The sequence below is a fragment of the Vulpes vulpes genome, chromosome 13, assembly GCF_048418805.1.
Source record: "Vulpes vulpes isolate BD-2025 chromosome 13, VulVul3, whole genome shotgun sequence".
Lineage (NCBI taxonomy): Eukaryota > Metazoa > Chordata > Mammalia > Carnivora > Canidae > Vulpes > Vulpes vulpes.
The window spans coordinates 119744713-119771057 of NC_132792.1; the positions used below are offsets into that span (position 1 = coordinate 119744713).

Consider the following 26345-nt stretch of genomic DNA (forward strand, 5'->3'; position numbering starts at 1 on the left):
GCTCCCTGCAAGGAACCTGCTTCTTCCTCTGCCTATGTCTGCCTCTCTCTCTGTCTTTCATGAATAAATAAATAAAATCTTTAAAAAAAAGAGAGAGAGAGAGATGGAGATGAAGAGCATGCCAGGCAGGCAGGCAGCATGTGCAAAGGCCCTGAATCAGGAAGAAGGCTGGAGTCCTGAAATTACTGAGACAAAGTGGCAGCAGCACTGACAGGTGGGTCTGACAAGTGGTGTGAATAGGAGAGTGAGGCCCGGCTTTAAGAGCTGTGGGGGGGGGGGGGGGGAAGAGCTGTGGGGAGGGCTTTGCCCTCCCTCACACAGCCATGGAGTTCTGTAAGTGCATCTGTACAGGGGCACGAGATTATCCAATTTCTCTTCTAAAAAGACTGCATGCTGATCCCAGCATGCAAAACGGATTGAACCGGGACAGAAGTGCAGTGGAGAGGCGGGCCGTAATGGAGATGCTCATAGGTTTGACAAGGAGAGTGGCAGTGCAGATCAAGAGAAAAGATCCATGAAATATTTAGCAAGTAAAACCAACAGGACCTAATAATCAACTCGTTCTGAAGAACAAGGGAGAGAAAGGTCAAGGGAGGCTCCTGGGTTTTACCTTGTGTGTCTCGATGAAGGACTGTCTCTTACAGAAGTAGCGACACTTGGAGGAGTCTGGGGGGATGCCATGAGATTGCTTTTAGAGATGCTTGGGCTTATGGGCTTTGGCGGCATTTGAGTGGAGGTGTGGCATCTGCAGGTGCTCAGGTGAGAGGTGTCCAGAAGTTTAGGAATCATTTACAGATGACACCCTCAGGACCATGCAGAGCAAGGAGATTGATCAGAGAAGAGGACAGACCTTGCAGGACAGAGCTCTGGAGTACAACATGGAGCTTGTCTGCAAGAGGAGTTGGTGCCAGATGGAGGCTGTCAGGAGCAGGCCTGCTGTGATGTCACCATGCTAACAGCCCTGCGTGACCTCCGATCTCAGCTACTGGGGAAAGTGGGTCCCCAGGTGGGGTGCAGTTGGAGCCCTCCACTCACCTGTGACCCTGAGTGAGGCAGTGTCACTGCGCTGGGCACCCAGGCCATTGTCAGCCTCACAGGCATAGCTTCCAGAATGTTCTGGGGTCAGAGGGAGGTTGAAGGATGTTCCTCTTCCAGAGGGGGGCCACCTGCTCCCCAGTAACACATCGTCGTGATAAAACCGGTACAGGATCGGGGGAGAGCCCTTGTGGACCTCACAGTGAAGCTCCATCACGTCCCCCACCACGGCCCGAGTCCCAGGCACCCTGAGGGTGAGGATGGGACGGGATGCTGGGACTGAGGGAAGTAAAATGAGTTATTTGACATCAGTATCTTTCACATTTCCTTTATTTTCATTTTCAGAGATTACCTCTGTATAGTATTTGTGACACATTCTAGATCTTTTCTATGTATAAGAACATCCATTCCCACAACACACAAATAAACATGTAAAAACATACATGCACACACATGCAGGGGATCACAGTACACCTCCTGCTCTACTGCTTGGTTCTTTTCTTCAGCTACACATCATGAGCATCTTTCTAAATCATTCTTAACGGTCCATCTCATCCACTTTAGAGACCTACTTCATTGATCTGTAATTTATACACAACAAAATGCAACTCTTTTAAATCACGGTTTGATAATTTGGGGGTGATTACTGCACGATTTTTTAACAAGTGCAAATACATTCTTAGTGTATGGATTCATCATTGCCAGTGACTGGGAATGTCCTTTTTCTCTCGCTCCAAATAATGCCACATCCAGTGGCATATCCATCATGGCACATTTGTGTACGTACTTCTTAGGATCAAGTCTTAGAAGTGGAATTTCTGGGATGAGGAATATGAACATTGTAAGGAACCATATGTCGTGCTAGATTGTTCTTCAACTTTGGACCCGTTTGCACTTGCACTAAGGGAATACAAGAACTCTGGTGCCCACACTCTCATCCGTGATAGTTGTAGAAGTGCAGAGGCTTACTTATTATCTCTTCTCTGCTCTTAATCCAAAATTCGATAGTTATTTCATCTGAGCAATTCGCTTCCACAGGGGAGACCCTGTGGTCTACCAGTGGATTTTTCAGGAGCTGCTGGTGAGCCACAATCCATTAATGAGAAGTTACTGCCTGGAAAGGATTCACCCATTATTGACAAAATGGGAATTTTTATTTTTTTTTTTTTACAATTAATTGTCAATTTTTCAAAACTTATCTGGTCATTCTTTTTGTTCTCCACTATGAAATAAGAATAATAATCATGAGAGAATTGTTCTTTTATTTCTTCTTCTCTCTCAGACCAACTGACTTTTCTTTGTTACATATATTTTTTACACTTTTGACACTTTCTGTAACCATAACTCTCACAGCTGATTAGCCTTTGTTTTCATATCCAAACCGGGGGTTTTCAGCCCTATTTGTACAATATTTTCACCTAAGGATGTGTTTTAAAAATATTGATTCTGAGTTCACATCTTAGAGATTCTAAATTCAATTGGTCTGGAGAGAGGCTTAGTAAGGAGCTTGCTTTCAGAGTTCCTAAGTGAGTCTCACAGCAGCCAGTCGTGAGCACCACTGGTTGAGAGAATTCAGTGTATACTTTTTATATTAAGTGAACTCATTATGAGTTATTTTTATTGATTCCTGTTTTGGCTCACTGGATTTTATCAAGTAATTTTCCAAGCAGGTTTAATGGATACTAAGTTCTCTGAGTCCCTGCATGTCTGAGCATGACTTTTGGATTTGTTCTCAGTTCTCTTTCCTCACTTGAAAGTACAAATCTGGATGTGACTCCTCTCTCTTAACAATGATTCCTGTGGAAAGTCTAAGACCAGTCCAATATTTTTTTCTTTCTGAGATGACTGTATTTATGTATTTATGTATTTATTAACTATTGATTGATTGCCGTGTTCACATGCACACACTCACACACACACGCACACGGACACAGATGTTTAACCTCAACATTCAGTAGCCTCATTAGGGTAATCCTTTCATCTATACTCGGGTTTTCTTCACTTCAGGAAGAAAGTTTTGTTTTTCTCCTCAATTTCTCCTCTTCATGGTCTGATCTCCATATTTTACATCTTTTTCTTGTTGCCTTCATTTCTGGGTATCTCTTTCTACTTCACATTCCATATCATTTTCTCAAACCAATTCTTCATTTGATTAACAGTTTCAGAAGTATACATTCTAACCTTACTGTTTCAAATTTTGATTTCATTTCTAAAATAGCTTTGTGGGGTTTTTTGGTTTTTCTTCTGAGCTCTGCTAGACAATTTTTAAAATCTCTTGTGTTGTCTTATTGTCTCTTCTTTAACCTGTTTATTCCTTTTTGTAGTTTTTTCCCATTAGAGTCCATATTTTCTTTAATTGTCTTGAGAATATTTAGAAGAATTTGTAGGGTTTGTTTTGTTTGTTTCCTATAGCAATTCTTCTTTTTAAAAATAGTATGTATTAGGTGTTCTTTCTTTCCCTTGTATGAATTTAAATGCATAAATACAAAGTCTTCCATATTGTGCTTCTTTTTGCTTCTAACTCATCCTTTAATGGATAAAGTTATATTTACTGTCTTGTATTTGCCTGAGAATGCTGTGTGTGTCTGGGCGTGGGCATGTGTGTGTGTGTGTGTGTGTGTGTGTGTGTGTGTGTTTCAGTGATCCAGGCTGGTGATAGATCAGAGGACATTCCATGAAATCTCTTTGCCTTTTCTTTGGGGTATATTCCCTCAAAAAGTAGATTGCTTTGTCAGAATATCTGCCTGGCTCCCAGTGAAGCTTCTTACTCAGCTCCCTGACAACTTGTTTGCTAATCTAGAGCTTACTAATTTCTGCTTACTTATATAAGCAGAAGTAAAGATCAATGTTCTCTTCCTTATCTTAGTTCAAAGACTTTTTGTTCATTGAATTGTAAATGCTGATGGAGGGCCTACACTGTGCCAGACACTAAACAGGCATGGAGATGTCATGGAAACCCAAAGTGATCTGGCTCCACTCTCCTGACCCTTATATTGTGGTATGGAGGGAGGCAGGCAAGAAACAGGAGATAAAGAGGTTTCAGTATTGATAAATTTGAGAAGAAAATGAAACTTGATAATGGGATGGAGGATGCTTTAGGGCTGGGGGTGTTCCTAGATAGATCAGGCTGGCTTTGGAGTTGGGATTTCAAAGCACTTAAACTTCTTGAATAATCTCTTTACTCCACAATTAACATTGGGGGAATGTCTTTCTTTTGGTCTTTCTTGATTTTCATGATCTAAAACAAGGGTTATCAACGAGCCAGAGATCCTTCAGATCCATATGCTTAAAGATAAGACCATCTGTACCCAGATTCATGTGTCCCTAAGACTGGCACATCACCAATTTCCACCCTCACCAGCCACTGCCTCCAGCTGTACTCATGTTCTGACTACCACCCAATCCCCCAGCCCTCTAGGTGCCTCCCCCAGCTTCCCCGTGAGCCAAGATGAAGCTCTGTCAGGGTGGCACTCTTGCTTGCTGGGCCAGGTAAATGAACCCAGTTTGGCAGCGTGCAGTTTTCCCTGGCTGTCTTCTCTGGGGCGTTGACTGGTACCTCTCACACTCATTCTTCCTCACTTCACTTCTTCCAGAGCTTCATGAATTCCTGGCCTTTGGGTTCCTGTTCCAACTCAAATCACAGAACTCTGGGGTTGGATGCCTTATCTAACTTCCAATATAATGTGAAAACAGTAAGACAAAGAGAGTTTGAATGTTTTATCCAAATTACGAACTAGTTGTTTTCATAGCCAGAGCTAGAACTCAGATTTTCTGACTCATAGTTAGATCCGATGGCCCAAGTGTTTTTCAGGTACCCTGGAGCTTTCTAGGAAACCTCAGATCTGTACTGTGCATCTAGTTCCCTAAAACAAGCATTTTCTGAAATATGCTTCATTATGTGCATGTCATCTCCATATTTGTTGGGCTAGAAGTGGGCAGTGCACTAGCCGTGGCCTAGGTGGTGGCTTGGAGGCCAAGACGCCCATCCAGTTTGACCCGTTAGTCACTGCTTTGGCAGTGAGCCACTCAGCATTGGCAGACGGGGGCAGAAGGTGGAATATAGACCAAGGGGTCACACTCAAAAGTTGAGCAGTCGATGCTGGTGTTGCAGAAGCTCTGAGTCAAGAAAAGTCATGACAGACAGGGAATGGAGTGGAGGATGCTTGGAAGCAGCAGGGATGATGAGCAGGGACAGAAGTAAAATAGCTGGTGGCCTGTGAGTAGAGTGATGAGAGCTTCTAGCCCATCACCTTTCAATATAATCTGCATTTGAGAAATTCTATTCTGAGACATCTCTCACTTCTTCCATGGGTCTGCAAGCGTCATCTTTCTTGTTTTTCTCACTCCCTGGATGTCCATACAACAAACCCTTCCGCTCTGGGGACACCCGAAGTCTCCGTTTCCTTGTGTTGTGGAATGGTCTAATGAACCCAACTCAAGATTTTTCAGTCATACTTCTGCTTCTCGTAAAAACAAACAAACCAACGAACTGTTGGACTTTCACTCTCTAATAAGTGAAGATCCAAGTGCAGATAGAAGCAACATGACTCCAAACATGACACCATTTTTGTGGTTACATGAGTCACCATGAGTTGTCCAACCCTGGCTTGTATACTTTTCTGAATGTATGTCATACAAACTTCAAGAAAAACTTTAAAAACGTAATACGGTAAAATGAAACTTATTTTAATGGATTAAGACGAAGGATCATGGGGACTCCAGAAAGCCATTCCTCCTTCCCTCGTTCTATTAGCATTTGAAGTGCTTGGGAACTCCCGAGAAATTGAGGGCTTGCCTGCTACTTATCCATGTGACTGTGCTTATAGCTATGTGAGTACCCATGTTAGTGGGAGAGGAGGAAATGCTTCTGTGCACTGAGTTAAGAAAAATTGCCTTGGGGACTGAACTTATGAGAAAATATTTTGAGGGAATACATTCATCAGACAAATGCTGGAGAGTATGCTGAGCTATCTAGGGGTCCGGTGAGCCAGGGCTGGGGGAGGGCTGAAGCTCACAGGTAGTTGGTTCTATAGAAAGGGAGCTGCCAGGCACACCAGGTGGGTGGGGGGTAGGGAGTGGAAGAGACATAGATACTTCTGAAGGGCTCAGTGTGAGAGGTGAGAACTAAGTCACCTCCCCTGAGCTCAGCCACAAAGCACTGAATGCAAAAGCAGAAGCTCAGCCAGAATGCAAAATGCGAAAAAACGAGAGTGGAGTCCCCTGGTGTACCTATTGCCTCGCCACTTACCCCATGAGGCCTTGGTTTTCTCTTCTGTAAAACAGGGACAAAATAGAGAGGAGTGACTGGCATGACTCCAGGGTTTACCTGTGACAGAGAGGCTCCTGGTGTCACTGCGCTGGGGGCCGAAGCCATTGTCGGCAGTGCAGGAGTACTTCCCAGAGCTCTCTGCAGTCAGAGTGATGCTGAAGGACGCTCCTCCTGCAGTATGGGCTGACCTGCCCCTCAGGAGGACATCTCCGTGATAAAACTGGTACAGGATGGGGGGTGAACCCCTCCGGGCTTCACAGTGAAGTGTCACCCTAAGCCCCTCAAGAGCCTGGGCCCTAGGAGGGCTGAGGGTGAGGACAGGATGAGACACGGGGACTGTGGGGAGAAAGGTTGGTCAGCAGGTGCCCCTGTGCATTTCCATCCATGGCCAGTCTCCACCCTGCCCTGGACACTGGCTCTTCCCTTTCCTGTCACCCTCTGCCCCTACTCCCCCTGCCCTCCTTGTGAGGCGACCCCATTTCCATTTCCCAGTGTAAATGATGCTCTTGGGGAGGAAGTCCTTTATTTTGGTGCCGCCAGGTCGTGCCCTTACCTGTTCCTTCCTCCTGCCTCTGACCCTGGCAGTGCTGCCCCTGCACCTGCCCAAGCCCCAGGGTCTCCCTCTCTGTCCCTGTTCTCTGCTTCTCTGCTTGCTGGGGCTGACCTCAGGGATCCACCCTTCATCCTTCTTTTCAGATTCAAACACACTCTTCCAGGACCCCCTCCTCCGTCCCTGAGACCAGCCTGAGCCCCTCTGTTTCCAGATGAGTGAACCGAGTCTGGAAGAAGCTCAGAGGCCTGTCTGTGGCCACTCAGCAGGCTGTTTCCAGAGCCAGCCAGGACCTGGACATGTCTCTTGAGTCCTAGTCCCTGCACTGAATCCCATGTCTTCTTGGGGGTGTGCTTGGCCCTGAGTGCAGGGACACCTCTGTAGAAGTTGTGACTTCCCACAGCCATGACGGCCCCAGTGGCCTTGAGTGCACTGGTGACAGAGAGGTGGTCTCTGTGATTCTCCTCACCCTGGCCACATCTTTGGAGTAACCATGATTTTACTACCCATCTCTGTATCCCACCAGGGGGGACATGTTGGGTATTGTCAACAACTAACTGATATCTGGGAAATAGATACTTCCTTATCCCTGGGGAAGACAGAAGGAGACAGGCAGGGAGAGAGGGAAAGGGAAAGAGAGAAAAGAGAGGGAGGGAGGGAGAGATCCTGCAGACACAATGAGGGGTGTCATGGTCCTGAGCTGGACAAAGCATGAGACCCACAAGATTGACAGACATATGTTCAAAGATCTGGGAGCCCGTGGAGGCATCAGGTTGTGTTATCAGCTGAACACTATGCCTTGAAAATGCATGTGTTGAAGCCCTAACTCCTAGTGTGGCTGTATTTGGTGATGAAGCCTTTGAGGTGATAATTCAGGCTGAAGGAGGCCCTAGGGTGGGGCCCTAATCAGATAAGGCTGGAATCTTCAGAGAGGAGGAAGTGAGAGAGGAACAAGACCAGGTAAGGACCCAGCGAGAAGATGGCAAACTGCAGGACAGAATGAGCTCCCTTTAGACACCAGTCTACTGGCACTTGGTCTTGGACTTGTTGCCCCTAGAACTGTCAGAGAACACAGTTCTGTTTCTCAAGCCATGCAGCCTGTGGTGTTTAGGGTGAGGCAACGGAGCAGATGGGCAGGTGACTTGGGGAAGAGGCAGGCAGCAGGTAAGGGGAAGGATGGGTTGGGTAGCAGCAAGAGGACTGGAACCAGGAGTGGTGGCGCTTTTTTTGATTGACAGGAAAATCAAGGCTGCCATGTGACTCTGCCCTACTCTTCCTAGTAAATCTCAGCCCCCACAGGCACCCACCTTCCACGTGTATCTGGGATTTCTGGCTCTTTTTGCAGACATTGGAAGTCACTGTGTGAGCCTCACACCAGTAATATGATGGGCCTTTGCTCATCCCACTGGAGGGGTTCTGGATTTTCAGAAAGTTCTTTGAGCCCGCCTCCACAATCTGGCCATCTCTGAAGAAGCGGAACTGGAGCTGGGCATCTGACTTCTGAGGCGGGAGCTGGGTCTCACAGATCAGGGTCAGTTGTTTCCCAGAGGTGGTCCAGGAGGGTCTGGACCTCAGCACAGGATGTGGAAACAGCTCTAGAGAGAAGGATCACAACATTCCCCAGAGAAGTGAGGCCTGGAACTGCTTCAGAGAGAGACACAGCTCGTCTGCCACAGCCGTGAGCAGAGCAGGCAAAGATGGAGTGCCACTTCGGAGCCCAACATTCTTCAGCTTGAAGCACTCTTGTGCTTTCTCTGATTCTTGCAGGCATGAGGTCTGAGGTTTGGTGGTGTCCCAGGCCCCACTTCTCACCCTCTACCACCTCAGGGACCTTCCTTCCATGAACCCTTCTCACAAGTAATGTGGTATTTACCTTGGACTTGGATTTTTATTCTGTTTGAAGAAAAAGAACAATTGATCTCGGATCCAGCACAGTGATATTCTCCATTGTCCTTCAGACCTGCTTGTTGAATATGGAAGCTGGAGCTTTCATCAAGGATCTTTAGCATCTTGCCATTCTTGTACAGGGTCTTGTTCTTCAGGGCTAGGTCTACATTTGCTTGACATTTCAGAGTCACAGAGTCACCTTCAAACACGGAAGGGGGAGCCTGCAGGATCAGTTTAGCTGCAAGAAACACAAGGCCAGTCACTTGGTCCCCTTCACTGATTCTCCCTTCTCGTCATTAATATTTCAAACAGATTTTGTAGGATTGGGGATGGGGGGATATTTATAAAATAATTATAATTCTTTTTTTTCTGATTTAAAAATGAACACATATGCCCTGAGAAAACTTGAAAAGCAGAAATGTAAGTAAAAACTTCTTCTCAGTTGGGCATACTCTTTTCCATGTGTACATCCATGAGTGTCTGTATGTACTCTGTTCTCTTTATGAAATTAGAATAGTATTTACATATTTGACAACTTGCTCTTTCACTTACTGTGCTATGAACACTTTTCCTTGCCATTGATATTGTCACTGAACCTGGCTTCTAATGGCCTCTGAGTTTTCTCTCAATGTGATGTGATGTAATTTACTTAATACTTTTCTGTTTCTTGACTATTCACATTTATTCAATTTGGGGGGAGCATATCTATGATTTCAGTAGGTAAATTCTTAAAAGAGGGGTATGACCAGTTCAAAGAGGGTAGGCATCTTATTTGTTCTTTGCTACTATATTGCTTCCTTGTTCATGAAATCAAACAGCAGTATAACTGCTTCACATTCAAAACAGGTGGCTTTAGGACACAGGAAAAAATAAAAATCTTTCTTCCTTCTCTCTTGCTTTCTGTATACAGTTGATCTTTGCACAATGCAGCGGAAAGTCAGAGTATAACTTTTGACTGCCCCAAAACCTAACTACTAATAGCCAGCTGTACTAGAAGCCTTACTGATAACATGAATGGTTAATTAACACATATTTTGTATGTTTTCTGTATTATAGGCTATATTCTTTTAAAAAAAGATCTTATTTATTTATGAGAGACACATAGGCAGAGGGAGAAGCAGTCTCCCTGTAGGGACCCCAATGTGGAACTCCATCACAGGACCCCAGGATCACGACCTGAGCTGAAGGCAGATACTCAGCCACTGAGCCAGTAAGGTGTCCATACTCTATATTCTTCAAAGTACACTAGAAGGAATTATTACTAAGAAAATCATAAGGAAGGGAAAATACGTTTATAGATCTGTCCCATAAAAAAAAAAACGCATGTAAGTGGATCTGTGTAGTTCACATCCATGTTGTTCATGGGTCAGCTGTACCTCAGTCTATCTATATGAAAAATCCTCATGTTGCTTATTATTCCAAGAAAATTTTATAAGCTTAAAACTATATATAGATTCAGAAACCATTCAAATAAATTACTCTCTTTTCTCTTTTTTCTCTTTTTCTCTTTTGCCTGAATCACATACACACCAATGTTTATAGTAGCAATGCCCACAACAGCCAAACTATGGAAAGAGCCCAGATATCCACTGACAGAAGATATGGTGTATATACACAATGGAATATTACTCAGCCATGTAAAAGAATGAAATCTTGCCATTTTCCATGACATGTATGGAACTATAGGGTATTATGCTAAGTGAAATAAGTCAGTCAGAGAAAGACAAATACCATCTGATTTCACTCCTATGTGGAAGTTAAGAAACAAGACAAATGAACATAGGGTAAGGGATGAAAAAATAAAATAAGATAAAAACATAGAAGGAGGTAAACCATAAGAGATTGTTAACTGTAGGAAACAAACTAAGGGCTGTTGGAGGGGTGGTGGGTGGGAGACAAGGTAACTGGGTGATGGGCATTAAGGAGGGCATTTGATATAATGAGCACAGGGTGTTATATGCATTGATCAATCACTAAATTCTACTGAAACCAATAATATTATATATGCTAACTAAATTTAATTTAAATACAAAATTTAAAAACTTTCCTTTTACCTGGGTCCTATCTGTATAGATTTTAATTCAGTAACTATAAGGCAGATCCTGCATAATTGTATGGTTTCTAAAATTTTTATTTCTTTCACTTTTTTCTCACCTGTAGAAAAAATCAATGTCACACCGTCACTTAGAAGCGAGTTCTGGGTCTGGCATTTGTACTCTCCAGAATCCTGGACCTTGAGGGTGTTTCCTGGGATTTCACGTAGTATTTCTGTCCCAAGGTACCACTGGTACAATTCTCTGTTCTTTGCTGTGTAGATGTGAGATACATGGCAAGTCAGAGTCACTGCCTCTCCTTTGAAGAACACCGTCCATGGAGGATGGAGGGAAATCACTGCTTTGGGTACAGCTTCTGAGGAAGAAAGAGACAGCATCTAAGATGGAGACCCGTATGGTTCCCACTGCAGTTGTCTGTGGGTCAGACCTAAGAATCAGGCTTTGGAGAATCCCCAAGGAAGCTGCCTGGGAAAGTCAGGGATTGATCAAAGCTATTGACCAGAGCCCCCAGGGAAGGATGGTTGCTCAGGGATGGCAATGAACAAAATTATTTCAAGAAGGCAACACCAGCAGGATTCACTGCCAAATGTCAGTGGGAGAAATGGCTAATTTCTGGTAAGCATCCTACAGAAAGCCACCCCTGCCCCAACACGGCATCATGGTCACAAATTCATAAGAACCTCCCAAAGAATTGTGTAAATCACAGGTTTACACTTTCCCTAAAAGAATAAGTCATATTTTCTGAGGATTTTGGCACTGAGTAAAGCTTGAGAGATTGATTTGTTTAACACCTTCATTTCACAGATAACGATTCAGATGCCCAGAAACTCTCATCATAGCTAATTGTAGCAGAGCAAGGAATGTACACATCAACCACTGGAATCCAGAGGTGACCCAGACAAGAATGAAATCCCAGACCAGCTGATTTTGGACAAGAGCAGAGGTTGTAGGTCATCCTTGCTATTAATGGGTCCTCAAACATTCAAGACACTCTCTGACCAAAGAGTGGCAGTAAGAGTCAGAACTAAGAACATGTGTGATACAGATAATATTTCTTCTCTCCCAATCCCTTTTTCTTTTGTGCATTTCTTCCTTTTAAGGGACCAGTCTTTTGGATGTTCTTCTGTTTTCCACACACTACTAAAACTATAGAGAATGTAATATTCTTGCCACTATCTTCACAGTGTGATGTTTTCAGAGTTTTTCTAGCTTGCTGATTGGAGAAAACTATATTTCAAATCCTACACGTTTACCACGGAGTTGAACATGTTCTGTGTGGTCGGGTGGGGTCCATCAGCAACTAGGGTAAGCACAGGGCCTTCCCAAGACCAGGAGCTGCTTGTGCATTTGTCAGTTCTTCCAGGGACAGTGAAGGTAGCTACATGGCTATCCTGACCATTGAGTGATGCCAATAGAGCACATAACACTTTCACATCCCTTCAGCAAGAATAGGATATATTAGAGATCTTCAGACAGCTATTGCAAATTCCTCATATTTATTAAGGAGACACTCTTATCCAAGGACACTGAAGAGCAAAAGGAAGGAGAACTCACCAAATTGTCCACTGACAGGAGCTGCAAAAACAGAAAGAGCCAGAGATGAACACAGAGTAAGGATTCCTTGGGTTTTCAAAAGTTATGTCTACTTTTTTCTATCCATTATCATTTCTTTAATTGGAAATTCATTTTTAAAAAATTTAATACACATTTGTCAAGTATCTCTCTATATACTAGTCATTGTGCTTGGACTTCTAAAATGAACAAAAAATGGTACCTGCCGGTAGAAGTTGACAGGAAGTGGAAGCAGAAACATGAAGCAAAATAATATAATTATAATACAGAATGTATGTGCAATAGAAGTACACATAGGGCATCTTGCAGGCAGAAGAACCACTCCTGCCAGTGTGTGGGGTGAGTGTGAGTGTGTGGTGAGGGGGGTGGGCTATGACAGGTCCTGAAAGAGTGATGTTTGAGAAAACGGAATGAACAGATAGGAGTCAACCAGGCAAAGACTTCTGTACAGGGCAAGAGATGATGGGGAGGGTAATAAAGGCAGAAAGGACACAGAGTGAAGGAAGAATATTGGTGTTCAGAGGTTAAGCTGGAGTTCTGGAAGGTAGGAAATGTGGGGGAATCTGGTGACAGAGGCATGCAGGGCTCACATCATGGTTGGTAAGTAGCAATGATTTTATTATAAAAGCTACAGTTTTATTATAGCTGGGAGGCATGGAAAATCTTCAAGTAGAGAGTGACAAGGTTAGAATTTGAAACTTAGATGGGGTGTTATGACAGTGGGTAGACATCAGTGAGACCAGATGTGAAGCAGAGAGACTGATTAGAAGGAAGGGAAATAGAATATGATGTTTAATTTTCTTCAGAGTGTTTAACAAAAATTATTTGCTTCTTCACTTTGTTTACTCTCCCTTCTCTAGAATACAAGCTCTATGAGAGCAAAAACTTGTTATATTCATCATATGTCCCCTCTCCCCGCCCCCCCCCCCCCGATCTGTAACAGTGCCTGGAATATAAGATATATTCCATAAATATTTATTGGGTAACAAATTAAGTAACTAGGTCAGTAAATAGGGATAGGAGGACACAGGCTTGAGAAATGGGTAATGGGAAGACAGAGAAGGCAAAATTGGCATGTTTATAAATTGCTTAGATATTTCAGGTGAGGGACAGATTTGGTTTATTCAGCAGAAATTTTTGAAATGTCAACTATATGTCAGGGACTGGATAGGGCAAAGGAAATCCATCAGTAAGCAAGAGAGATATTGTTTCTCTCCACATGAGGCTGATGGAGAAGTAATCTAAACCTAAATGTTCTAGAGAACAGTGGATCATTTGCCATTATCAAAATATCTTGGTTACCATGGAATTTGTGCTGTTTTAATGTAGCTAAATTGTTTCTGTTTCCTATGTGGTAGATTTTCACATATATTATTTTATGTAATCTTGTCAACATCCATATGAAGTAAGTTCTATGACTATACCCATTTTACAGGCCATAAGCTGGTTTAAGTAGCTGGTAGGCAGCAGAATGGAATTTTGAACCATTTGTTTGAACACGTCCTGTTTGACCCCAAAGCATGTGCTCCTCACCATTACCCTATCCTGCCCTTTTGTGTTGGTACCACATTGGGATGTATTTCCTATTTATGGAGTATTTCATGCAGCTTCCAACTATGGGGTCTTTTTTTCTTATATTATGCCCCACTCCTGCACCCTCCACTTCCTAGTCTACCTCTGTTTCATGGAGTCATTACCAGCTACTTGTCATATAGTATTATTTGCTTGCACCATCATTGGTAACTTGGACAATTATTTAACTGAGATCCTGTTAGGTGGATGTTTATTGTACACTACTGGACTGGCTAGAGGCCCTTTTATACCATGAGCTTCCTAAGCACAGAAATGCTGCCTCCCATGCTCTCCCATCATTCTCAGCACCCAGTACAGTGCTGGGTATAAATGTTACCACAATTTTTGTTAAATGAATGAATGAATGAATGAATGAATGAATACATTTTATTCTAATAATTTCAGCTTTGGTAAAAACAAACGATTTTTATATATGAATTGATAGTGACTGAAACACACCCAGAATTGCAATTAGATTGTTAAGTACCATAAATGACATGAGAAGGTGATGGAATAAGAGTTCCCCAGCCTGTATCTCCCACAAAAATACATATTTGGCAGACACCCACAGATAAAAGTGGGACACTCTGAGACCCAGGTAGGATATTGCAAAATCCCACTGCAGCCCAAGACCAAGGAGGATCACTTTGAGAAGGCAAGTACTTGCCCTGGTAGAAGACTCACTGACTATAAGCCCACCTGCAGACCCATACCTGCCTCATCTTTCTGTGGACTCAACTCTAGTCCTATTTGTCCATGGTCTTGCCTCTAGATCCTATTGCCAAGGGGTCCAAGAGGAACAACTTCTGTCCATGTTCCAGTAGCTGGCCCACTGATCTCAGACCTGACTGCTGTTGATGAAGCAGTCCTGTGACCCAGTTCCAGTGGCACTTTACTGCAGTCTAGAGGTAGACTTGGCCATCCAGGAATCAGCCTAAAAACGCAGTGGGAGAAAACTCAGGGACTCAGCAAAAATCACACACATTAATGCCCCTGATAACAGGCTTGCTAATTGTGGACTCAACTGCAGATCCAGCAACAGCCATGCTCAGCTATGATCCTGGAGGTAGTCTTATAAGTCCAGGGAATCAGTAGATGGTATTTACCTGCCAAAAGCAATCTGTGAAGGTATCTGATCTTTTAAATATACAGACATCAATGCAAAGTTACACAGATCATGAAGAGTCAGGCAATTATGAGAACATCAATGGAAATTAATAAAGCTCCAGCATCTGACCTTAAAGAAAAGGAATCCATTAACTGCTTGACAAAGAATTCAAAATAATAGTCCTAAAGAAGCTCAGTGAGCTATAAATGAACACAACTAAGTGAAATCAGGAAAATAATACATAAACAAAATGAGAACTTTAACAAAGAAATAGAAAACATAAAGAAGAAACAGAAATCTTGGGACTAAAGAATAAAATGATTGAAATGAAAAATTCTATAAAGACCTTCAACAACATAATTGATCATTCAGGAGAAAGAATAAGCAAACTTGAAGACAGGGCATTTGAAATTATCCAGTTAAAAGAACAAAAAGAAGAAAGAACTACAAAAAGTAAAAAACACTCGAATGACTGATGGAACAACAAGTGAATCAATACACATATTATTGAAGTCCCAGAAGAAGCAGAGACTAAAGGCAGAAAGATTATTTTAAAAAATAATGACTGAAAACTTCCCAAATCTGGGGAGGGAAATGTATATCCAGATTCATGATGCCCAAAGAACCTCCAAGAGGCTGAACATCAAAAGTCTAAACCAAGACACGTCATATTTAAATTCTCAAAAGTCAAAGATAAAGAGAATTTTGAAATCAGTAAGAGAAAAATGACTCATTAAGGAATCTCATACAAAGAAATCCCCATAAAGCTTACAGTGGATTTCTTTAGCAATACTGTAGACCAGGGTAGAATGGGATGATATATTCAAAAAAGTGAAAGGAAAAAAAAAACCCCTGCCAATCAAAATACTATACTTACCAAAGCTGTCCTTCAAAAATAAAGAAGAGATAAAGACTTTCCAAGACAAACAAAAGCGGGAGCAGTTAACCACCACTAGACCTGCCTTACAAGAAAAGCAAAAAGGAGTTCTTTAAGGACACCAATGAAAGGACACTAATTAGGAACGTAAAAACACACAGAAGTATAAAACTCCCTGGTAAAGGTAAATGTATTGTCAAATTCAGAATACTCTAAACACAGTTTCTTAGTCCTTCAATCTTCTATGACAAAAATACCATAGTGAGTGGCTTATAAACAACAGAAAATTATTTCTCACAGTTTTGGTGATGGGAAAGTACAATGCTAAGGCATCAGTAGATTCATTTCTGGTGAGGGCCCGCTTCATCATAGACATCCATCTTCTCATGTAACAAGGCAGAAGGGTGTGAGAGCTTCCTCTGGCCTCTTTTATAAGTGTACTAATCTCATTTATGATGGCTCTGCTCTGAAGACTTAATCACTTCCCAAGGCCCCACCATCTCCTAATACTGACCACCTGATGGGTCAGAATTTTAGCATATAAATTTGGGGGGACTCAGACCATAGCATACTTTATGGTGATATAGAATCACTTTTAACTATTGTAGAAGTTTTAAAAGACAAAAGTGTAAAATAACTATAGCTACAATAATTTGTTAATGTATAAACAATATAAAATATACAGATTGTGACATTAATAACAAAATGTGGGGAGGGAGAAGTAAAAGTATAGAGTTTTTATGTGATTGAAATAAATTTCCTAGCTCAAATCGACTGTTATATAAGATGTTTTATATAAGCCTCATGGTAATCACAAAGAGAGAAAAAAACTATAGTAAGTACACAAAAGATAAAGAGAGTAATCAAAACACACCACTACAAAAAAAGAAATCAAATCACAAAGGAAGACAATAAGAGAGGAAGAACAAAAAAAGGAACTGCAAAGTCACCAGAAAACAATGAAAAAAATGGCAATAGTAGTCCTTACCTCTCAATAACTACTTTTAATGTAAAAGTATTAAATTTTCCAATAAAAAACACAGAAGAGCTGAATGAATAAAAATAATAAAGCTGTATGCTGTCTATAAATGATTCATTTTAGGCACAAGTAGACTCAATGTAAAATGATGGAAAATATATTCCATGCAAATGGTAGCCAAAAGAGAGCAAGAGTGACTACACTTTTGTCAGACAAAACTGATTTTAAGTCAAAAATTGTAACAAAAGACAAAGAAAGTTATTATAGAATGATAAAGTGGGAAATTCATCAAGAGGATATGCAATGATAAATATATATATACCCCATAAAAAGTGCCTAAATATATAAAACAAATAACAGAACTGAAATAAGAAATAGGTAATAATCCAAAATAGTAGGGAACTTTAATAACCTACTTTCAACAGAGGGTAGATCATTCAGACAGAAAATCAATAAAGGAATGGCAGACTTGTACAACACTGTAGAACAAAGAGTCTATGTATCTAATATGTAAACCTAATGGACATATACAGAACATTCTATCCTACAGTAGCAGAATACACATTTTTCTCAAGTGAACATGAAACATTCTCCAGCATAAATTATGTATGGGTCACAAAACAAGTCTCAAATTTAAGGAGATTGAGTTTTCTGACCATAATTTTATAAAATTAGAAATCATTAACAGGATGAAATGGGACAGTTCACAAATAATGGAAATGAAGCAACACACTCCAGAACAATCAATGAATGAAAGAAGAAACTGAAAGGAAAATCAGAAAATATCTTGAGAGGGCTGCCTGTGTTGGCTCAGTGGTTGAACATTTGTCTTTGGCTCAGGGTATGATCCCAGAGGTTCAGGATTGAATCCCACTTTGGACCCCTTGTGGGAAGCCTGCTTCTCCCTCTGCCTGTTTCTCTGCCTCTCTCTCTGTGTCTCTCATGAATAAATAAATAAAATATTTCAAGAAAATATCTTGAGAGAAACAAAAATAGAAACACAACATAGTAAAAATTATGGAATATAGTAAAGCAATTCTAATATTTTTTTTAATTATTTATTTATTTATGATAGTCACAGAGAGAGAGAGAGGCAGAGACACAGGCGGAGGGAGAAGCAGGCTCCATGCACCGGGAGCCTGATGTGGGATTCGATCGCGGGTCTCCAAGATCGCGCCCTGGGCCAAAGGCAGGCGCCAAACCGCTGCACCACCCAGGGATCCCATAGCAAAGCAATTCTAAAAGTTAGTAGTGATTAATTCCTACTTTAATAAAAAGAAAGCTCTCAAGTAAAAAACCTAAATTTACACCTCAAGAAGCCCAAAGTTGGCAGAGGAAAGAAAATAATAAAAATTAGGGGAGAAATAAATCAAATAAAAAATAAAAAATAATAGAAAAGAGCAACAAAACTAAGAGCTATTTTTAAAAAGGGATAAACTAAATTGACAAACTCTTAGATGGACCAAGAAAAACGAGAGAAGACTCAAATAAAATCAGAAAAAATCAGAAATCAAAGAGGAGGCATTAAAACCAAAACCACAGAAATATAAACAAATATTACCATGAACAATATACACCAACAAATTGAATAATTCAAAAGAAATCAATACATTTCTAGAAACATACAGCCTACCAAGACTGGATTATGAATAAATAGAAAATCTGAACAGACTGGTAACAAGTAAGGAGATTTAATTGTTAATCCAACTCTCCCCTGCCCCCAACAAAGGGGTGCCTGCATGGTTCAGTCAGTTAAGCATCTGACTCTTGATTTCTGCTCAGGTCACGAGCTTAGGGTCATGAGACTTAACCTCAAGCCAGGCTCCTTGCTTAACAGGGAGTCTGCTTGAGATTCTCTCCCTCTCCCCCTGCCTTTCCCCTCACTCATACTCTATCTATCATCTATCTATCTATCTATCTATCTATCTATCTATCTATCTATCTCAAATGGATTTTAAACAACAACAAAGAAAAGCCCAGAACCAAATGACTTCATTGGTGAATACTACCAAGCACTTAAAGAATTAACTCCAACCCTCTCAAACTCTTCCAAAGAAACAAAGAGGAGAGAACACTTCTAAACATACTTTTATGTTTAGGTCAGCCAAACAAGTACACTACAAGAAAACAAAATTACAGGCCAATATCTCTGATAAGCATAGATTTTAAAAGCCCTAAAATGAAATGAAATGTTAGCCAACTCAATTCAACAGAGTATTAAAAGGATCATGTGTAATTTACCCCTGGGATGACCCAACTTGTGCAAGGCAATAAATGTGATACACTACATTAACAAAATGAAGGATAAAAATCTAAGGATCATCTCAATAGATGCATAAAAAGCATTTCACAAAATTAAACATAATTTCATGATAAAAAAAAAGTCTCAACAAATTATGTATAGAAGGGAATTATCTCTCATATACGACAAACCCACAAATAGCATCACAGTCAATAGTGAAAAGCTAAAAGTTTTTCCTTTCAGATCAGGAACAAGGCAAGAATGCTTACTCTCGTCACTTCTATTCAATACAGTGCTGGAAGTCTTAGCCAGAGTAACTAGGCAAGAAGGAAATAAAAGACATCCAAATCAGAAAGGAAGAAGTAAAATTGTCTCTGTTTGCACATGGTAGTATATAATAGATAGAAAACCCTAAAGATTCGCCAAAAAGGAACGCCTGGGTGGCTCAGCAGTTAAGCGTCTGCCTTTGGCTCAGGGCATGATCCTGGAATCCTGGGATGGAGTCCCACATCGAGCTCCCTGCATGGAGCCTGGTTCTCCCTCTGCCAATGTCTCTGCCTCTCTTTCTCTCTCTGTGTCTCTCATGAATAAATAAATAAAATCTTAAAAAAAAAGAGTCTGCCAAAAAACTGTTGGAACTAATAAACATATTCAGTAGAGTCAAAAGACACACAGTCAATGTACAAAAATGAGTTACATTTCCATACACTCGCAAGAAACTATTTGAAAAAGAAAACAGGAAAACAATCCTACTTATCATAGCATCAACAAGAATAAAATATTTAGTAATAAATTTAACCGAGGAAGTGAACAATCTGGATACTGAAAACTACAAAACATTGAAAGAAATTAAAAAAAAACACAAATAAAAATAAAGACATTCGGTGTTTATGGCTTGGAACATTAATATGTTAAAATGTCCATATTATACAAAGAAATCTACAGATTCATTGTAATCTCTATCAAAATTCCAATGGCATTTTTCACAGAAACAGAAAAAAGAATCATAAAATTCATATGGAGTTGAAAAAAAAACCTGAGAGTCAAAGCAATACTGAACAAAAACAAAACTGGCGAAATCATACTGCTTGATTTCACACTATATTACAAAGCTATAGTAATCCAAAACTGGCATAAAAGTACATATAGAGCAATGAAACAGAATCAAGGACCCAGAAATAAATCCACACACTTACAATTGACTAGTGTTTAACAAGAGTGTTAAGAACACACAGTGGGGAAAGAATAGCCTTCTGTATAATGTGCTGGTAAAACTGAATACCCACATGAAAAAGAATTGGGCCCTTATATCTCACCATGTACAAGAATAAACTTAAAGTATATTAATGAGTTACGTATAAGACCCAAAACTATAAAATTTCCAGAAGAAAATATAGGGAGAAAGCTTGTCATTGGTCTGGGACATGATTTTTTGGATGAAGCACAAGGAAAAAAAGAAAAATAGACCAATAGAATTGCATCAAAATAAAAAGCTTTTGCACAGCAAAGGAAATAAGCATGAAGAGATAACTTACAGAATGGAAGAAAATATTTGTAAGCCACATATCTGATAAGGAAGGTTAATATCTAATATATATAAGGAACTCTAACAAATCAACAATAAGAAGACAAATAGCCTCATTAAAAAATAGGTAGGGACCAGAATTGATATTGATATTCTTAATAGAAGAAGGCCAATAGTACATGAAAAGATGCTCAACATCACTCATCATCAAGGAAATGCAAATCAAAAACCACAATGAGACATCATCTCACATCTGCCAGATTGACTATTATCATAAAGATAAAAGATAACAAGCATTGGCTAGGAAGCAGAGAAAAGAAACCCTGTGCACTGCTGGTGCGAATGCACTTAGAGTAGCCATTATGCAAAACAGTATGAAGTTTCCTTAAACAATTAAAAATTAAACTACCATATGATCCACCAATCCCACTTCTGGATATCTATCCAAGGGAAATGATACTTATTTCTTGAAGAGACACCTGCCGCATCCTTTACAATAGTGGGGATATGGAAACAATCTAAATCTCTACTGATCAATGAAAGGATAAAGACAACATGGCATAGATACACAATGGAGTATCAATCAGCCTCGAAAAAGAAGGAAATCCTGCCGTTGTGACAACATGGATGAGCCCCGAGGACACTACACTCAATGAAATGCGCCAGACCCAGGTGAATACTGCATGACCTCAATTTTATGTGGAATCTAAAAAAGCTGAACTTGCAGAAGCAGAGAATAAATAAATGCATAACATGGTCACTAGAGTTAATGGTAATATATACTTGAAATTTGCTAGGAGAGTAGATCCTGAGAGGTCTTACAAACACTCGCACAAAAGGTAAAGTGAAAAGATAGAAATGTTAATTAGCTCAATCACAGTACTTATTGTAATAATACATGTATATGAAAATATCATCTTTTGCATCTTAAATATGCACAATTTTTGTCACTTATGCTTCAAAAGACATGGGGAAAAAGAATGTTGTTTGCTTTAGGTTTTCCCCATGCCTTACTCACCTCCCCTCTGGGTCTCTCCCTTCCCGTGTTCTTTATCTGCGCATCACTGTTATGGTTTGTATTCAAGTGTCGGGAAAGGGAAACATCCTTTGTGCTAGAGACCATGCCTCCCCTGCTCAGGACCAGGACCTGGGCTTGTCATACAAGCAATAAATAAATGTCCTTTGCAGAGAGAAAAGGAAGGTCTTCTGTGAGGAAGGCAATACTGAACAAGCAAGCATCGTATACCTTCTGGACTTCATGAAATAATATTTATTGTAGAAAAACAATGAAGAGATTCTTAACTGTTGTGGTCATTGAGTTTCCTTCTCGTAAGACTGAGGGTTTATCTCAGCTCTGACCACTCCTTCAACTTCAAGGGCGAAGCCCCTGAGATGTAGGGTGAATCCTAAGAATATCATCTCCCCACACAGGAAAGAGTATCTGAGCCCCAAGAAGGGCTGGGGCTAGGGTGGAAAGAGAGGCTATCCCTGCCCTCCTGGGGCCCCTGTCGGGCAGTTCTACTCACCCAGGACCAGCACTGACACCCACAGCAGCATGAAGACCTGGCTGAGACCAAAAGAGAGGTTTTCTCAAGAGTAACAGCGTTGGTTTTGATCTTAGAGTAGTACGCTGTCACAGCGGCCCCAAGGAGCACATCTGAGAAATTTCTTTTTCAAAGAGCAGAATGCATTAGTGAATTAGAAAAAAGGAAGTGGAAGTACCCATTTTAACTACTAATCAAAATTTCCTGCCTTATGATCGAAGTGAGAACATAATGCTAGGGTTTTAAAAAAGCACATATCCTTGTCCCCACAAGTTCTAATGCTAGGAAATTACCTTAAGGAAAGTATGTGTAGATAGTCTAAAAGAATGTTATGGTAGCGTCATTCATAATTGCCAAAATGCTAAGAACACATGAAAGATCATGAATAGGGGACTGTTTACAAATATTCTGACACAGCTCTACGACAACACACAATACAGCCATTAAGAATGAGGTAAACCCACATGGATAAGCAGGCAACACCACTCTAGTTAGTGAGGAGAGGAAAACATGAATAGATCGGTACATGTAGTATTGTCCCAATGGGGAACATGTGAAAAATGGAATTCATGTGTGCATAAACCGATAGAAATATACTTTTTTCCTGGAAAGTATACCTAAAATAGTAGTTACAGTGAACTTGTGGATGGGAAGGAAACATTATGAAACATATGTCTTTCTATGTCTGATTTTTTTAAAATTAATATTAGTGTATTGCTTTTATAACTTTTTAAGTCAAGTTTCCATCCTGGTCAACAAAGATCCTTAAGATATTAGTACCATGAGGAACGTCAGTTTCTTCCTTTCAAATAATGTTTCTTACCCCTTCTTTTTTAGATCCATACCTTGGTCCTCCTAAGGGGACATCTCATGTCTACAAATGCACATCACTTTACATATATTATGCTACCTCCCACTTGCAGTACTCAGAGACAAGAAAAGCATATATGGGTAAATAGAAACGAATCCATCTTAGTCCAGCAGAAGATGCGAGTGAAGAGCCTTTACATGTTATTGGATACAAACAGCGCTGCTATGAATATTCTTGGATGGTTCTTCTGCTGCGTGTGTAGACACATTTCTACTGGGTACTTACCTGAGAGTGGAATCAGTGGCCCATAAAGCTTATATATATTTTTAGAAGATAAAAAAATTTTTTTTAATAATTTAAAATTAAATTATTTTCCACTAAATTATTTTCCAAAGCGGTTGTGCTAATGCACAGCACACCCCATCAACCAGTGTGTGTGCGATTTCTCGTTGCTCTAAAATCCTTGCTGACATTGATAAAACATGTAGTCTTGTAAATTCTGGCCCTTCTGATGGGATAATCCCAGTGTGGTTTCAAATGTGTGCCTGGTGAACTTTGGAACTGAGCATCTTTCGTATTTTAATTGGCAATGTAGATATTCTTTTTGTGTGTGTGAAATGCATTTAAATCCTTTCCCATTTTTCTCTTGTTTTTCAGTCTTTCTCATTTCGTATTGTGGGGCTTTTAAAGCTGGATATGGATCCTTTTTCGGATACATATTGCGATATCTTTCCTGGTCTGTGGCCTGCCTGTTCACTCTGTGATAAGAGCCTCTGACAAACCACCACTATAAGTCTGATGTGCCCTTTATCAATCCTTTCCTTTATGGTTAGAGCTATTTCTGTCCCTTTCAGGAAATTTTATCTACTCCAAACTCTTGAATCTATTCTTCTGTTATTTCCTATAAACTTTATACTTTATTTTACTTTTATTTTATACCTATAGTATCACTGGAATTGACTTTTGTGTATAAGTAAGGGTTTATATTTACTTACAGATGTCCACTTTGCCCAGTTCTCATAATTTATGGAAAATCTAGGCTTTCCACAGCACTGGGCAATTTCACCTTTGTCATAAAACCAACAACCATGTGTGTCTGCTTGTGGAAATTCTGTTCTCTTCCAGTCAGCTATCCGTTCTCATGTCAACACTGTACTGTCCTAATTAATGTTGCCTTTTATTAAGTCTTATTATCTAATAGTTTATCATGCAATATTGTTCATCCTCAAAAAAATCTGTGGCTGTTTTTGGCTCTTTATATTTTTCTGTGCATTTGTAAATCAACTTGTGAATTCCTACTCCTATCTTCTCAGAAAACAGAACAAAACCAAAAACCTGCTGGATTTCTAATACTTGGAATTGTGCTGACTTGGCAAGTCAATTTAATATAAATTAACATGGAGTGAATCTTCCAATCCATAAGCATGGAATATCACTCCATTTATATAGGACAGCTTGAACTTCTCTCAATAATTTTCTATAACTTTCTTGTAGAAGTTATGTCTTTTGTTAGGCTTATTCCTAAATATTTGATATATATTTTGATGCCATTGTAAGTGACATCATTACAAGTTTTTTTTCTAAATATTTATTGTTGGTATATAGCTGCATTTTTTCTGATTTTCTGTCAATTACTGAAAGAATTATGTTAAAACTTCCCACTATAGTTGTGAATTTGTCTACTTCTTTCATTTCTGTCTGCGTTTTCATTTCATATTTTGAAGCTGTCTTATGGGGTGCATATACATTTAGAATTAGTATTTCTTCCTGGTGGTTTGACATATGTACCAGTATCAAATGTCTGTCTTAATCTCTATATATTTATTTTAAAATTTTTAAAAAATTTAAATCCAATTTAATTAACATATACTATATTATTAGTTTCAGAGGTAGAGTTTAGCCATTCATCAGTTACACACAACATCCAGCGCTCATCGCTTCAAGTTCCCACCTTAATGCCCATCATCCAATTATCCCATCTCCTTACCCTCCTCCCCTCCAGTGACCCTCAGTTTCTCTATTACCTGAGAACCACATTAGAGGGGGCTCATCTACATTTGGACCTGATTTAGAAGATTGAATCTGAATCTGATACTATGATTGGGTAAGTCTTGGGAGTCTCTGGAGGTGGTGAGCTTATTTTTCATATATGAAGGATGTGAATATTTGTGGCTAGAGGGTGGACCGTCTCCTAAGAGACAATTCTTACAACTGTATGTGCATTCTGCTCTTCCCATCAAAAAGTTCATTATATATTCTTTACGCTTGAATCTAGCTGACCTGTGACTTGCCAATAGAACATGGCAGAAGAAAAGCTGAGCACATTTCGAGCCTGGCCCTTCAGAGTCTGGGCAGTGTTTGTTTTTATTATCTTGGAGCCGTGAACTGTGTATGAAGTCTGATTGCCCTACTGGAGAGTCTTAACCAACTTCAGCTACTCCAGCCTCCCCAGACAAGGCGCCAAACATGTAAATTAAGCCATCTTGCGTGTTCCCACTTGGCTGCATTCCCAAATGAATGCAGCTACCTGAGGGACCCTCGCTGATCCAGGTGCATGGACAGCCCACAGAATCATTGCGGTTTTAAGCTAGAAGGTTTTGGGATGGTTTTCTATGCAACAATAGGTAACTGAGATTGTCTTACTATATAGCCTCTTTAGGAATGTTATTTTTATCATTAAGTAATAATCCATTTACCCCTGATAATGCCTTTGTCTTCAGGTTTATTTTTCTAATTAGATCAAGCAGTTATTAATCATGTCATTAAAATCTGCACCCTTACTAATTTTAGTCTGGTCACTGAATAGCCATATGCTCCACATTTCCCAGCTCCCAAATAGTAGAGGACCATGTGAGTAGATATGTCTGATGGGCTGTGAATGAAGGCAGTCCCAGCTACTCCCAGGCTGAAACAGACCAGAGCAAGTGTGCTGTATCCATGTCCCAACAGCCCATGTGTTCCAGGGAGTGCAGGTACAAAGTGGTGAAGCCCGAGTCATCTTCCCTTCCCATCAGGGGAGCTCCTGACTGATAGTAGATGTGTAGCTTGAAAAAAATTAAATTTTAGGGTACAGTAGGGAATATAGTCAATGGTGTTACAAGAGTCTAACTGTGAAACTATCTTGAACTGATGTTTTTTATAAGGCTGTTGCTTAGCAACGTTCTCAACTTCTACCAGGATAATTTATCTGTTCAAACTTTTTTCCTTATCTCAGGACAATTTTTATTTTTATTTTATTTATTTTTCCTGGGTTTTATTTCCTGGTATTTATTTCTTTATTTCCAAATCACCAGCTCTTGAATTTTATTACAATTCTTTTT

General features: G+C 40.2%; 1 protein-coding gene across 6 annotated transcripts in view; it reads right to left on the reverse strand.

The window, feature by feature from the left end:
• LOC112923445 (Fc receptor-like protein 5) overlaps positions 1 to 22381 on the reverse strand; it is a 33552-nt gene extending 11171 nt beyond the window's left edge. For 4 of the 6 annotated variants that reach the window (XM_072732635.1, XM_072732632.1, XM_072732631.1 and 1 more), the window contains exons 1-7: positions 22197 to 22381; positions 12350 to 12370; positions 10896 to 11150; positions 8728 to 8979; positions 8162 to 8449; positions 6362 to 6640; positions 1036 to 1314 (exon numbers count right to left, since the gene is read on the reverse strand). In XM_072732635.1, the coding sequence (XP_072588736.1) occupies positions 1036 to 1314; positions 6362 to 6640; positions 8162 to 8449; positions 8728 to 8979; positions 10896 to 11150; positions 12350 to 12370; positions 22197 to 22227 (1405 nt within the window). In that variant the 5' untranslated portion in view covers positions 22228 to 22381. The remainder of the gene's footprint in view (positions 1 to 1035; positions 1315 to 6361; positions 6641 to 8161; positions 8450 to 8727; positions 8980 to 10895; positions 11151 to 12349; positions 12371 to 22196) is intronic. The other 2 variants (XM_072732634.1, XM_072732630.1) reach the window with 1 other exon arrangement.
• Positions 22382 to 26345: the final 3964 nt, after the last annotated feature.